The sequence below is a fragment of the Passer domesticus genome, chromosome 15, assembly GCF_036417665.1.
Source record: "Passer domesticus isolate bPasDom1 chromosome 15, bPasDom1.hap1, whole genome shotgun sequence".
Taxonomy (NCBI): Eukaryota; Metazoa; Chordata; class Aves; order Passeriformes; family Passeridae; genus Passer; species Passer domesticus.
Window position 1 is genome coordinate 866,643 of NC_087488.1, and position 15,734 is coordinate 882,376.

Here is a 15,734-nt window from a genome sequence, read left to right on the forward strand (position 1 = left end):
TCAGAGCACCACCTCTGACATGGCCCATCTAGTAAAACTCCAGCTATCCAAAGGATGGGAAGTCTCAACCCATTCTCCTTTCCCAAATCCTGCTGTGGCTTTCAGAAAAAGGCACAGAGGTGTAATCTTGCTTGTCCCTTTGTCAGTTATCAGCATCCAAAGAACACGGAAAAAGAGGTATAAAGAAATGAGAATAATGCTGGATAAAACTGAGAGAATTTGCTGTTTACTCAAATAGGGACCTGGAAAGAAAACGGGATGGAAAATCTATAAACAAAACATTATACCTGGTTTGACACTGTTTATCAGAGAGCTAATCCAGAAATTAAGGTAAACTTCCCAGAATGCATTCATTTTTTTCAGTAAAAATATAAACATTCTCAGTAACTTATATTTCCAAAATAAATTATCTTCAGTTTTATTTAAAAAAATTATTTAGGATTTGACTGTCCTTATCAATGCTAACATGTACTTAATAAAACAGAAGTCTTTTAACACCAAACATTCATTGCTCATTACAAAGAATGCTCATTACACTTTCCTTTTCTCCAGTTACTGGACTTTACATTTTGTGTTTCACCTCATTATATATTCATTTGCTTGCCTTAGTTTATTTGCTTATACACCCAGCTTGTATAGTACAGCAGTCCCAACCGGTTTCCCTAACTTTTATATATATCAACATAATTCTCTCTTTCATATTTAGGCTTAAAAAGTTCAGTTACCTTTTCAAACTCAACTTCATGAAGCAGGTTTTTTTACCTGACAAAGCCAGTGCTTTATATATATATATATCCCATTCAAGAACCCAGACATCCCACTTTGACAATTCTAACAGTATTTTTTTAAAGTATCAGTAGAATCAGCTGTTACAGGCCCACCATGCTTTAGAGGTTTAAAGACTTGTATATAAATCTTAACAAGTCAGTTGCAATTTGAAAGTAATTCCTTTGGGCAACAAAATAATATTTCTCCAAATTCTACAGAAGGTGGTTTGCACAAGTGATGGAGAATATTTGAAATCAAACCTGGAAGAGAACAAGATGTGTGAAAGTACTTTTTTTCATGCATACAATAAATATTTACTTGATATAAAATATGATATTGTGACTATTTTGAAGTTAATGTTTCTTTTATTTCTAGGGATGACTATTTGACTCTTTTGAAAAAAATTACTGTCTACCACAGGGAAGCATGCAAGGCAAGACATGAAAAACCATTACAAATCTTGAATAAAATACACTTATAAACAACTACTCAAATAAACATCTTCTTTACTTCCTAAAGTCTTCAGCCACTGATAAAATAATTGAAACTTAAGCCATTTAATTCTGGCACTGTGGAGGTAAATCCTTTAAAAAAAGGAAACCACAAGAAAAAAACAGAGCACTTTAACAGATGGCTGAGAAGAAACCCAACACAGACACAGAACTGACACTTCCTCATTCTGCAAATGTGAGATTGTAATACCACAATATGCACTGTAATGAAATACAGATCTTTGGTCAAGAAGGGGAAGGTCAAACATGTCAGTCCCCAAACTCAGTCTCCACTCTCCTGTTGCTAGCAGCTCCCAACACAGAAGATGTCCTTTATCAGAAGACAGGTATAGGATTTCAGTTCAGAGTCACTATTCTGATCACAGATCCCTAACTACTGAGAAATCCTTCAGAGGAACAATGAATGCAGGATTTGGGGGTTTCATTTGTGTGCTGGGTAGTTGGTTTTTGTTTGGGGTTTTGGGGGGGGGGGGGGCTGTTTTTTTTTTATTACTTACTCAAATATAAATAAAATCCTAAGTAAGTTGCTTGAAGAACAGATCTTATCAAGGATTTTCTAAAGATTATGTGCACCAAGTGTACTGAACAAAGTTTTTCTTACTAAAAAGCATAAGAAGCTAAAGTGTCAGTGAAGATTTTATGGTCTTATTAGAATTTAAAGTTCAGTTAATTTTCATTTACATTTTAGTTGTAGGTAAAAGATGGACTGAAGAGTTCTATTGGACAAGCTGAGGACTCCATGAATTCAACTTCTACAAAGGACACGTAGCTCATAATTGATCTTTTGTTCCTTTATGCACACTTACTATTCCACAAGACATACTGTAGTCCTGGGAATTTTATCAGAATATTTTTTTGTTTTAAACTCTTTTATAAACTACCATCCAGACAACTGTTCAGAGTATTGTATACAAAGATCTAAAAATTTGAGTATCCTGTTACCTCTACAGAGCTCTTACATGCCATTCATTTTTTTCAGGAACAAAGGCATTTGCTCTATCATTTCTCTTTGCATTAACTTTCTTACTACTGTGCATGGTAATATTTATTGTTATGTTATCCCAATACAACTTAGAGTATACTGAACCTTGGTAGGCAATGGAATGCACTATATTCTAAAACAAAGAACTATAGATCAGTTCAGGATAAAAGGCAAAAACAAGACCAGTCATACATCAATAAATTACTCCCCATAAATTCATTACTTCAGTCTTACTGTATGCAATTCTTGTTACATACAGAACAGCTCATGAGCTTTCATCCCCTCACTAATGATTGATGATTCTGTAATTAATTCCCAGTAATGGATGATTTAAAACTTCATCAATGCCTTAAAACAAGAGGCTCCCCTGAGGCCAACTATACCATTACTGCTGCAGAATGCTTTGGAGAAGGAGGGAGCTCACTCTAACAACCTGCTGGGGTGTTCGTTCAATGTAAAATAATTTATAGAAAAGACAAACTGGACGTTCTCCCTCTGTCTTCTCATCTTGCATCTCCCAGCCAGTGACGTAGACATCCACACCATTACAGCTACAACAACTCCTTCCCTTTGCTCCAGGTGTGCCAGAGCACCAGCACCTGTGTACAAGGCAGTTCAATTGGAAATGTAAATTCCCAGCATCTTCTCTCAGCCTTCAACACAGTTTGCAAAGACTTCAGGTTTTTGTACTCAGTATTTGAACTGCAACACCCAACAAAATCACGGGTCAGAACACCAGTGTTCCAGAGAAACTTATTCATTCCTTTTGTCCAGTGTTATCTACCCATCTATATGTCCCATTATTAAAATGTCATCATATCAAACTACATTCCCATGGAAAAAGCTGTCTCTGCAGTTCAAAGCAAAACAAACACTTGCAAAAATTTCTATAAAGACATTTAAAAACTGCAGTTTCAGAATCTGATATGAAAATGACAAACAATGGAATACACATGTTTAAAATAACAGACACGGATAGTATCAGGATCTCATAGTGACTACTGCCACAACTTCTTCCTTCTAGGTAGCATCTCAGAATGTGCCATTCATTCTTCCATTGACAGCTCTTACAGGCCAGCTGATTTACATCTTCTGTGACAGATTACACACAGAGAAGCTGGAATCTCCAGAGTAAATTCTAACTACACCCTTTTATCCTAACATGCAGGCTGGGTTACAGGCTTAGCTCATAACACCTTAACTTCTTCAGGAGTCACCAGTCACTGTAGGTGGAGCATTCATTTGGGAATACCTTTATAAACAAGATAGGGCATTCACAGTCTTGCCTGCTGCAGTTCAAATACCAAGTGCAAGGACTAACTCTTTCCACAAAGCCTGGGATGCAAATGTCAACTTGTAACAGACAAAGTTCCCCACAAGTCAATGCTTCATTTTGCTAACTTTGTAACTGGAAAGGAAGTTTCTACCCTGCCTCCACAGAACACAGCATGGACACTTGAGAAGGGTGAGTCTGGAACAGCTGATGTCTTACAGCAGGGTTATGCCATATAGTATTCTTGTAAATTAACATCCAAAGTTTGAACCACAGACTCACAGAATATTTTGAGTTGGAAGGGACCCACAAGGATTATGGAGTCCAACTCTTACCTGAACGGCCCATATAGGAACGGAACCTGTGACCATGACGTTCTTAGTACCATGCTCTAACCAACTCAGGTAATCTCAGGCTCAACTGGTAACTGTCCTACAGAGACAATCTTCTCCTATCTTCTACTAGTTAGAAAATTGGAGATAGCTGAATGCGTTAAAAGCACCAGAGCGTCAATTGTCAACCTGAGCCTTCTAACAAACCTACAGGGAAGGCTTGCTTCTCTCTATGGACAGGATGATCGGTTTAGTATACAATGTATCAAAGGCAGCACTATCTGAGCTAACCCAGAAGAGGCATAAAAAAACTCCCACGGTTTATTATACATTTGGTCACTCCCACATCTCCTGTAAATCACTATTCTCTTGCTCTTCCCAAAGAGAGCACCCATAAAGCCCAGTATAAAGCTCCACGTAACCCCGCGGCCATGCAGCCTTGCAGGCAGGCACCTGTCATAGCTCAGTACCCAATGAACTGAAGGAGAAAATCCTCCTGTTGCTGTATGGATGAGATATTGTGGAGTCCCGGTCCTGAGCCACTTGGAAAGGAAGGGAGGGAGGGAGGGAGGGAGGGAGGGAGGGAGGGAGGGAGGGAGGGAGGGAGGGAGGGAGGGAGGGAGGGAGGGAGGGAGGGAGGGAGGGAGGGAGGGAGGGAGGGAGGGAGGGAGGGAGGGAGGGAGGGAGGGAGGGAGGGAGTAAATGGGACAGCAAAGAATGAATCATGTCAGGGTAAGATGGAAGGAGAGGTACTAAGTGCAAGTGAGATGGACAGAATTAAGGAGAATGTCAGAACAATGGACTTAGTAGTTTTTAAACAGTGGTTTGTGTCTCAGAGAAATAATGCTGGAGCAGTAACATCTCAAATGATGGTTACAATATATTCTGCAACACATGAACTCAGGAAGTTACAATAGAACGAATTGTAAGTACATACATCAGGTTTTTTGGTATCTATATCCTCTCTACAGAAGACAATAGTTAATTTAACCCGCATGCTACCGAACATGAAACTTTGGCATGCTGAAACAAACCAAACTACTTTTTAGCAAGTTCTATACCATGCCAAAAGATAGAACACTTTTAATTCAATTAAGCTTTCAGCTGAATAAGTTCTTTGTCAAAAAAGAACTGATTGTTACCTCAAAACAAACACAAATACTTGTTTGAGACATTCTACACATTTTAGGAATAAATCCAGAACAGCATGAAAGACATCTTCAAGCTTCAGCTCATCACCATTAGGCTAGTCCTCCTGACTTCATTCTACATTCAGAAGATGGATAAAAACACAAAAATGGCAATACTCTACTCTAGTTCAAGCTACATCTACAGCACATTGTGGCCATGTATTCCGATACGCCTTTCACCAACGTGGTCACAACATACACACACATACATATTCCATCCACTCTGGCTTCATGAACCAGAGCCTCAAAACACACTTTAACACCTGTGCTCAGCAGCCATGTGGCATACTGGTATTTGAGAAGCAAACTCTCAGAAATCCCCCTTTTTCAGCAACCTTAACTTGAGCTGCATCTCCTTCCTCAACAGACCTCCCTGCACTGGAACTCCCCCAATAAATTGTCTCGACACCACTAGTCCTTCTAGTTTCTGTATGGTTTCATGCGAGTTACTTGAAGACTTCCTTTCAAGCTTTCATGCTTCAAAAGTCATCCATCAGTTGAGGTGTAGACTACAACCTTGAAAATAGAATTAAAAGGTGACTAACAGAGTACAACAATAATTCTAAAAAAAATGTAGATATTTAGATATTTGTGCAGGAAAATTGATAAACCTTCCCACAATTCCAAATGGATTGGCTTCTGAAGTGAAGTGAAACAGTTTCCAAACTGTATTTTACTGTACTACTTCCTATGTAATTTTTGCCCTAAACTCAAAAGTGCACCTCAGTACACAAAAGGCAAGAGGAAGGATTCAAAGGTGCAATTAAAGAGTACATCAGGGCAATCTGACTATTAGCAGCATGTTTACACACTCCACGAGGCAGAACTTGGGAATTATTACGAGCAAGCTTCCCAGAACCACAGTAAGATAAAGTTGAAAAGTCAGCAGCTGCTGAGTGAGCACACTCTTTACAGTTTACAGCCAAGTTTATCAATAATTTGTCTGCTACAATTAAGGACCCTAAAAGCATGAATGCCAAAAATAAAAAGGAATCTGCAACACACAAAAATATTACTATTTTCAGAACTTTTCTGAAGACAAACCAATGCCTGCTGAGCAACTACAATTTGAAAGAAAGTAAGTGCATTGATCACACTCCTTAAAAATTGCAAGTGAATCTTCCTTTCAGAACACAGAGGTTCTAGAAATAGAATCACTTCAATAAAATGTTAAGGGTTACATAGCATTATTGAATGACTATGACAAAAACAAGTTTCTGGTTTCACTGGACCAAGCATAGGCACGGTCTGGTCACTCCAGCTGGCCACTGTCAGAGTTACTTGCGCAGCCATCACCTTGACTTTGACATAAACAATGCAAAAGCTTCCAGGTTCAGAGCTGATGCACTCCAGCTTTTCGTCATTTTTATACTTACAGAGGGAGGAGAAAGTTAGTGGGAGAGCTAATGAAAGAATTTAAGTCCAACCTAGTAGTCATCTCCACCTTTCCATTCATTCCCTACCCGAAGCTGGCTCTGTGAGACACTTCACTTGGAACACAGAGCACTATGAATTCTGATCACAAGGCATTCCACTAGGGAGAATTTAGACAAGCCTGGAAAACCTCTCATTAGGCTTCTCTGAACATAAGGAGCTCAAATTAGAAAGGATCCCGCTCCATGGCTCTGTTGTCCAAATTCTAACAATTATAATCTCAACCATATCAGACAATTCAATCAATAGGACATATTCATACCAAATCTGGTCAGGCAGAGCTGTGGTTGGTCTTAAAATTGAAAAAGTGAAAGCACAGTCATAATTCCACCACTGTCACTCCTCATGAATGTAAGAAGTTCTCCCAAACCTGACAACATGGTACAGTGATTGCAAGCACTATCCATGACTGCTTACTGAGTTAATATTTTCTGTTCTGTATGTAATTTTCTTATGTTTGTTTGGGAATTTGAATTGCGAAAGTCAATGAAATTTCTTTTCCTATTGTGTGGATATTCTTAGTTAAAAATAATTTTGCTGCTCTAGAATTGGAAATAAATGTTAATCTACAAACATGAATATACACTTATACAAATACATGTATTTGTTCACACATGCGTGGACTTTCAAATCAATGGAATAATTTCAAATGGACATATTCAACTTGTGAATCACAGACAAGATGTATTTCAAAGAAACCTTCTCACATCTAATACTATTTACAATCCTGGAATTAATTATACATAGCTAAACACTCCTGGGTATTCCATTTGTTTGTTTATTTGGTTTCATGCAACTGGAAAAAAAATTATGTAGGCCTTTCTGTTCTGTCCTCTACCACCACACAGAGCCTTCATTTAACATTCAAGAGATTAAAGAGGACTTGCTAAGGTATTTAGAAATATTTTAGTCAATTATACCAACCGTCAAGCAACTGAGTTCAAGAACATTTTTCTGATATAACAATAACTAAAATATCCCAATTTGCACTGCTTTATTACTGCAACACAAAACTATTGTAACTGTAATGCTTACTTAACGCCCAGCATGTGCACACCCCTGAGATGGACAACAGTGAGGTAACCTCCAAAACACATTTATGCTACATGGAATTATACTCCAATTTAGCAAACAAGAGTAAATTTCATTATTTTAAATGTTGATGCAATCTTTGAGTGCTGTTTTTCTCAAAAATTAACAGAAAATAACACTTGAGTACTTTAGCACACAATATTCAAAATTAGGCTCAAGTACAGCTCAACTGCAGTGCTGAGATGTCATCAGTCACTGCTGAGCATACCCAATAGCACCAAAATATTTAAATATCCCTGCTGCCTTCCAGTTATTCAAGTTAGAAACAGTGCCAAAAAAAAAATCAAATTCTTGACCCCTGTGCTAAGCAGAAAAGCAGGTGTATGTACATCTGTACCTACAGACCTTCAGCTGTATACAAACCAATCTTTATAAAAACTCAAATCACATAGATGCTCAAACTGTTGTGAAACAGGACTCCCAACACCTTAGGGAAAAATACGTCAACATGTGTATTTAATTGCTGTTTCCAAAATAATTATTTGGATAATAGAAATAACTGGGGGAAATCACCAATGTCTTGTGGGTGGGATTTTTCCTATGCTAACTAGCACCCAGTGAATATTTTGTTACTATCCAAGAACAGAATTCAGAGTGCAGCCACTTGATTACACAATTAGCTAGAGTCTGATTTTCTAATCAAAATAGACGAATTTCCCAAAACTCAAGAGAGATTAAATAAAGACATTAAAGATTTGCTTCAATAATGTAGAATTTTCCCTCCTCCACATAAATATCCAGACCCCCCATTTCTGGAAGTGCAGAGAGGACAGTGGGCAGCAGAGAAGCTGAAGCCTTGGGACACAAAGAAGATTCCAGCCATGAGAAACAAGCCCCAAAACCCAACAAAAGATAGCATCAACAGAAAGAGAATGACAACCCAGAGCCCCACAGGTGCCTCCTCTCTTTGCCATCCCCCTTCCCTGCATGTTTTTAGGATGTCAAAACACGGTACCTTTGCCTTTCCCGGCAGTGCTGCTGCCAACCGAGGAGGATGCCTGGGAATCCTTCTTCAGTCTCTTGCTCTGAGGTCTGACACTGGACCTGAGAAAATGATGCTGGTCTTGGCTCTGGGAGGGCTGGAGAGAGGCAGGGGCCGGTGACAAGCTGGGGTTCGGTGGGGGGCTGCTGGTAGTGTTGCTGTTAATGATCTTCTCTTCTTTCTTTGTGTTGCTGCTGCCTGGAGCTGCCTCTCCTCCTCCTCCTGCCCCTTCTTCTTCCAGGGACTCCTCATCTCCTCCTGCTCTCTTGCCCAGCTTTTTCACCCCTTCCTCCCCGCTGCTCTCTCCCAGTTTCACTGTCATCCTGCAAGGGAGGAGAGGGAGCAAAGAGGGGGCAACACAGTCAGGCCAGGGAGCCCCCGGGGAGGCAGAGAAACCCCTGGGCTGAGAGGGGAGAAGTTTAGCTGCAGAAATTCCTCTCAACATGGCCGCCGTTGTTTGTTACTAAATCCCCTTTCGTTTGCTGTCCCGACCCAACAACCTGTGCCGAGGGTGGGAGGGGGAAAGCTTCACCACAACCCCTCCCAAACCGGCCCAAACGGTAGCCAGGGGCCCCCGGTAGCCCCCCGTCTCCGTCCCGAAGAGCTCCGGGCCGCCTTTGGCCGGGAAATCGCCCGGCCAAACTCGGCGTGTGGCAGCGCTCGCCAGCGCCGGAGGAGCGGCAGCCGCTGGGCCGGCGGAGCAGAACGGAGCGGGGAAGTGCTGCTCCCCCATCCCATCCCATCCCATCCCACCCACCCCTCCGCGGCTCCCGGGCCCGGGGCTCTCCTCTCTCCTCACCGCGGAGCCGCAGCCCGGCCCGCCGCGGGGGGGGGATCCATGATCCTGGATGCGGCGGTGGCTTCTCCTCTGTGTGTTTGTCTGGGGCTGGGACTGGCCGAGGCTCCCGAGGTTCCCGCTCCCCTCCGCCCCCACCCCGCACCTCCCCGCGCTCCTTTCCGCCGGGCAGCCCCGACCCCGCCGCCCCCGCCGATGGCAGCACCGAGGGCCGGGTCTGTTCTGTCACCGGGAACGGGCAGGGACCGGCTCCCCGGGCCAGCACCCCTGCCCGCCGCCTCTGCTGGGACAGAATTAATGCCACCCCACTTTTCCCCCTTTTTTCTTCTTCTTTCTTTTTTTCTTTTTTTTCCAGTTTGGAGGGCAATAAACTTCAGATGCACCTACAGCGGTTGTGCACCATTGCCTCGTTACTCCTGACCCTGCAGAGACCCCGGCCAAGCAGAGCAGCCCTGAACCCTTGTGCCAAGGGAGCATCTCTGGGCTTTCAAAGGCATCTATCAACTTTCGGACCTGACATTGGGACCAGCTGCTGGATGACCACTTCCTGTGCTGACTTCACAAATCCTCTCAATTCTGAAGGCTTTTTTCAAATACTTGGAACAAAACGTCAGATATGGACACAAGCTTAAGGCATTAATCACATTATCTGTTAAAACCCAACAACTGCTTTAGTTTTTCCTAAAGAGTGTAAAAACATTACTGACAGCATATCTAAAAGAAGTCAACTTCCAGCAAAGAACCAGTTACAGCACCCAGCAAGGAGCAGCACTTGGGATGCAGCTGCCTTGACACCATGGCAGGAGCCACCATCCAACTTCCCTCTAGGGAAAAGATAACCAACAAGAGGAGGAAATTCTGAATATCACAAACACTGGAATCACTACAGATCAGGCTGACATCAGGATAAAGAGGTTCAAATTAACAAAGATGCATCAACATGATATGGCATACAAATTCATCAAGTTACTGCTTATGAGTTGTACTCCTACTATTAAAATTATATTTTTCCCTCTAATTTTCAGCTAAAACACTGAACCCATCCAGAATTGTGTTGGGCAACGTTTCACTCCTTGAAAATGCTCAATAAACTGATCTGAACTCACACTAAAATTTGGTTATTTATTTACCTGACAGGTCCCTAGTTAAAGACTGGTTCTTCACTCACCAAACCCTACAGTTTCTAGTTATTTTGAGGACAGAAACATTCCTATTCTTACAGTGTGTGCTCAAAAACTTTGCATAAGCAAAGCTTAAATAATTTCAAGTTTGGTTTTATTACTGTAAATGAAACGATGCACCCACCCACTGGCCTCCCCCAACAATTAGCGGGGGAGAAACAAACTCCTTGGGGACAGCTCCTTACAGGACCCGAGTAGCACACCCCAGGATCTGCCCCGCTTCTCAGCTGCTGGCTCCTTCCAGCATTCTGCCTAAGCCGTGCAGTTTCCCGTTATAGCTGCTTTCTCCTTTCGTTTTCACCTTGTTCCTCCTTTCCCTTTTTCTCCTAAACTGAAAATTCCTTCAGCCTAGCTGCTTTAGTCGTCTACACCCTTGTGGCCGTCCCTCCGCTGCTTCCCGTAAAAGCCGCAGGGACGCGTTCCCCAAGCGCGGCCGGCCCGGACGGGCAAGCAGGGCCGGGCCGGTCTCCCCGGGGCCAGGTGCGTCCCGCCCCGCAGGCTCCATCCCCCGCCCCTTCCTCACCTGCCGCATCAATGCCGTCACGCAGCCTCCGCGCTCCGGCTGCTCCGCCGGCGGCTGCCTCGGCTGCTCCGGCACCCGCAGCTCCAGGCACCTCCGGGCTGCGCCCACACCCGCCAGCTCCGGAGGCGGCCGGCGCGGAGCCCAGCGGCCCTCCCAGTTTTGCTGGCGGCGGCAGAGCCGCTCGCGGCTGTGGGGCCGACCTCTTCCCCGGGCTGCTCCGAAACCCAGCCGCGGCCCCAGCGCCGCCGGGCTCGGCCAGGCTCGGGACCGCGCTGGGATAAGGCCGGGCTGGGGCCGTGGGGGTTCCGCTTCCTCCTCGCCCTGTCCGGGCCGGGGGCGGGGCCGCGGCGCGCGGGCCCAGCTGAGAGCGCCGGCGCTCCCCGCCCCCCAAGCAACGCGTCCCATTGGCCGGCGGCGAGCGGGAGCGAGGCGGGGGCGGGGCCACAGCTCCAGCGCGAGCCAAACAAAGCGGGGCGCGTGACGAAAGCCTCTGCGCGAAGGAAGAGGCGGCAGTGCGTGTCTGCTAGGGGCGGGGTGAGCCCCGAGATCTGGCTGCCGATTGGCTGAAAGAAAAGCCAATGGAGAGCCATCTGGCTAAGGCCTTTGGATGGGGTCCAGGATTCCATTGGTCAGGGAGCGGGTGATTTGCATGCGGCGCGGTATTTCCGGCTGCCGGGCGGCAGCGCCGCTCTCTTGCGCGGCCCCGGCGCGTTGGGCTGGCTGGCGGTGCTGGGCTCGCTGCTCGTGTCTCGGGCCGACGGTCCCGCTGGCTCTCGCTTCCTTCGCCGGGACCCCTGGGAAGGCTTTGGGGCTGCTCTCCCTGGGGCACCTGGGACGTTCGTGGGCTGCATTTGAGAACAGGCCCTTCGCTGGGTCTGAGTTTGCTGGGCATTCTTCTTGCAGTGGGGGCTCCTCGATGTGGACTGATACTTTTATGTGGTGACTTCACGTTAAGTGCTAAGCAGGATAATTTTTTAAAATCTTATAACTGATACTGCATGAGATACTTCTTCCTTAATAACGTGTTTGTCAAAAGAGCATTTGATCTTCCTCTTTTTTTAATCTTTATGATTTTCATAGATAAAAGGGTGCCTTAGTTCTCTTCCAAGGAAAATATTTGTAAGCTTAAAAATAAAGTCATAAGTAGTTAAATCTCATGATTGTGTCAAAATTCTGGAAAATTGGCCTCCCGTGGAGTATGTTGCAAGTGATTGTCTATGATGGTAGAAATGTAACATGTCTTGAGTGCTGTGTTATCACCTGTAAATATGCTGTAAAGTGTATTTGTGAGTAACCAAGTGGACTGCTCTAAATGGAATTTGTTAAAAAAGGTTTGTCTCTAGTGCCGATATGAGAAACAGGGCCAGGAGACCTGCTGCTTTTAAAAGGCCTTTATTAAGAACAGCCCTCGTGTGGGGAACCCGAGGGGTCGCGCACACCGCCGCCGCTCCCGCAGGACGACGCCGAGGAGGAGGAGTGCAGCTTTGTGTCTCGGCAGAGCTGGGGCTTCCGTCCTCACCAGAGTCCTCAGGAGGACAGTGTTGGCTTGTAGTCCGGGGTGTCATCCCGACCGAGTACTCCTGTAGCCATGGTGACAGGCCGGAATCCGGCTCTGGTAGAGGGTGGGTGATTCCCGGTGGTGCAGCCAGTTTAGAACCATAGTTCATGTGCTGGTTTGTTCTTTTTGAGAGAGTCCATACCATACCCACAGCTCCTCATTAAATTCAGTCCGGGTGCAAGTCCCTCTGGGAGCGGGGGAAGTGGTCCCTGACCCAACGGAAAGGGATACGAGTACAGGGGTGCAAGTCCTTCTGGGAGCAGAAGTGATTCCCGACGGAAAGGGATACAAGCACAGGGTAAGATAGTAACACTTAATCATGGCAAACGAAGGCAAATCTCAGAACTCTAACATTCTACATTCAACAACAGACTAACACTTTCAATTAAGATCCTTTTAACTTCATTTACATTAACTAGCAGAGCTCCCATCTCGGGTGTTTCATTTCTTACACGAATACTTGCATTTAAATCTGCATCTTCATTGTTTGGGTTTTTTTTAAGAAAATATTTTCCAATTTTTTTTTGTAATCTCACACGAGATCATGTGGCATATTTTTCCTCCTTGGCTTCAACCAAACTCAGCAATACTGTTAGGAAATGGATTGTGCATCTCCACTATCATGTATTTCCATAGTGCTTTGCCAAGAGATGTGCAGTTATGTTCAGCTCTCCAACTGAAGGTTTCCATTCTCTGTATGTAAATAACTCCCTGCTTGAACAGCCTCATTGCCTCCAGTGGACTGTTAAGGTGTGAAATTGCTCGTGTGTCTAAATGTTTGTGAGAGAAAAGCTGACTGAAAAGGAGTTGCACAAGAGATGAGAGGCAGGGGGTAGGGTGAGACGCCAAAAGACACATGAGCTTCCATTAGTTCTGTTTTTATCACTGGCCCTTCCTCGCTAGTCTGTTTTTACAGACCTGCACAGCCACAAAATGCAAATAATCTTCCCATGTTTGTTGTCATGGTTTTCTAGGTCAGGCAAGAACATTAACTTGGATTTGTCCCACATCCTGTGTATTTTAAGGTATGAATAACAAATTGCATTTTTACTAGAAAATAGAGCAAACAATGCAGAACTGTTCAGCAGAAGGACAAAGTTAATACTTTAGATTTTTTTTTTTAATTTTGAATCTAATATGCACAATCATTGCAAATTATAACATGGAAATACTTTTTCAAAGATCCTAGGTGTAAAAGTCACCAATATAGTGAATGTTCTGTATTTTCCTTTTAGATTATTTAGAAGCTAGCAGATTTCATTAATAATTTATTTCTTCTTAAAAGGCTCTGAAATTGTTTATTCTGGCAGACAATAATGGATGATCTTTGTGTTCTTTCCCATGCATGTAAAAGGATTTAAATGGAAGAAAAGACTGCTATTGTTAATCCTTTATTGCTTACATAAGGAAGCACCTAGTCATGCAACTTTGTTTTCTTCTTGGTGTGTGAGGTCAAGCCCTTAAAGGAAGGGGGAAATGGGCTATGGGCAACTCCAGCCAGTCCTGGGACTTAAGGGATTTGGAGCTGTTAGGCATCTTTTATGATACCAGGGACTTAGAACTAGATGTTTTTTAAAATCCCTTTCTGTGGTTATGTGATTTTATTAGTAGAATGGAAGATGTTAAGATCCTAGGAGTCCACATTCATTTTTTTATTTATCATAGAAGCAGGGCTTCTCTGTCAAATATTGAAGGGCAGGAAAACTTCATTTCCAGCTAAGCCTGCACAAGTAGGAATATGTAGTATAGTTATTGGAAAAAATAGTATGTAACATTGAACCAGCCAATTCTGAGAGCTGTAAAGTGGTCACTTGAGCAGAGACAGTCGGCGGGTTGTTTAGACTCTTTTTATTCCAACCCAGAAAGGGATGATGTACTTGATGTTTTTTTGAGGCTCCAGCTGGCTGTATGTTTGACTTGAGTGTATCATGTAGTTGCAGTAGTTTCCACGACAGCCTGGTTGTCTGAGAAAACAAGGCATCTGCACATGGTCTGCTCAACTCCTCAACTTCTAGTCTGATGAACTCAAGGCTCCAGTGAGAACAATTGGCTTGGCAGAGGCAAGAAATTAATTTCTGACTCTGGGAGTGGCACCTGAGTGAGCTAACTGGGCATGTTCAAGGAATCCACCACAAAGAGATGCCATAAATGGCTGTTAGAGCTGATGCCTTGTAGAGGGAGAAGATAAAAAGCTCCAGGAAACAGGACTTTGTGAGTTCTGTAGCTCTGGTCTATGTGAGTTGCTGACTTGTAACAAGAAGGTCTAAAGCCACTGTTTACCTCTCTACCTGAACGCTGCCCATCATTCTAGCAGATATACAGTGTGTTTCAATGTACTGTGTGCCTCTCACTGGGTGCTTTTTCCTACTTGCTACCAAAATGGAGCTTTTTTTTGTTTGTTTGTTTTGGTGGTTTTTCTTATCTTTGGTTTTTGTTTTGTTTTTTTTGTTGTTGTTGTTTCACTGTTGTTGGTTTTGGTTTGATTTTATGGTTGGGTTTTGTTGTTTTTTGTTTGTTTGTTTGTTTTGTGTTTTGTTTTGTTGGTTTTTTTTTGTTTTGGTTTGGTTTGGTTTTTTGTTTTTTGGGTTTTTTTTAAAGAGTCCCTGCATATTTGGGAAAGGAAACTGATAAGCACCACATAAATGACATGTTACACATGGCCAGTCAACCTCAAAATATGCAGGAGCTGCTTGTCATAGCTGTACCAGATGTGGCTGCTTTTCATCAGCTTGCACAGAAATGTTGTGACTTCAGAGGAATTACAAATAACTATGGGTAGGACAGTGCTGTGGGGATTTGGTCTTGAATTTTTCCATCCCTTTTGAAGGTGTTGGGCAAACCTGGCTCTTGGGGCTGGCTGCGGGCCCAGTGGGGGCGAGAGCGGGAATGGAGCTGGGCTGTACCTGGCATGGCTTGTGGCTGGCGTGCTGAGGAGGTGCAGGGGGGTAGAAGGGCTTTACGGGTCGTGCTTTTAGATGTTATTAGAAAGACTTAGTTGTTAAGTTAAAAACTTTTCACCCCAAAACTCTGAAAGAGCCGCTGAGCTCCGAGCGATACAATTAAATATGGTTACGATATACGTTGCTGGGTCACACTCCCTCACAACAGGTG

The 15,734-nt window shown here is 43.8% G+C and overlaps 2 protein-coding genes across 7 annotated transcripts in view; one reads left to right on the plus strand and one right to left on the minus strand.

The window, feature by feature from the left end:
• The window catches only part of CRAMP1 (cramped chromatin regulator homolog 1), a 48,059-nt gene extending 36,640 nt beyond the window's left edge, over window positions 1-11,419 (minus strand). For 2 of the 6 annotated variants that reach the window (XR_010348016.1, XM_064390143.1), the window contains exons 1-2: window positions 9,365-9,455; window positions 8,539-8,888 (exon numbers count right to left, since the gene is read on the minus strand). Coding sequence is in view for 5 of the 6 variants with exons in the window: in XM_064390143.1 (XP_064246213.1) it covers window positions 8,539-8,888; window positions 9,365-9,405 (391 nt within the window). In the remaining variant the exon portion in view is untranslated. Of the gene's footprint in view, window positions 1-8,538; window positions 8,889-9,364; window positions 9,460-11,065 lie in introns of those variants that run through there. The other 4 variants (XM_064390141.1, XM_064390140.1, XM_064390139.1 and 1 more) reach the window with 4 other exon arrangements.
• Window positions 11,420-12,777: 1,358 nt separating this feature from the next.
• The window catches only part of IFT140 (intraflagellar transport 140), a 91,579-nt gene continuing 88,622 nt past the window's right edge, over window positions 12,778-15,734 (plus strand). The window contains exon 1 of the mRNA XM_064390217.1: window positions 12,778-12,921. The gene's annotated coding sequence lies outside the window, so the exon portion shown is untranslated. The remainder of the gene's footprint in view (window positions 12,922-15,734) is intronic.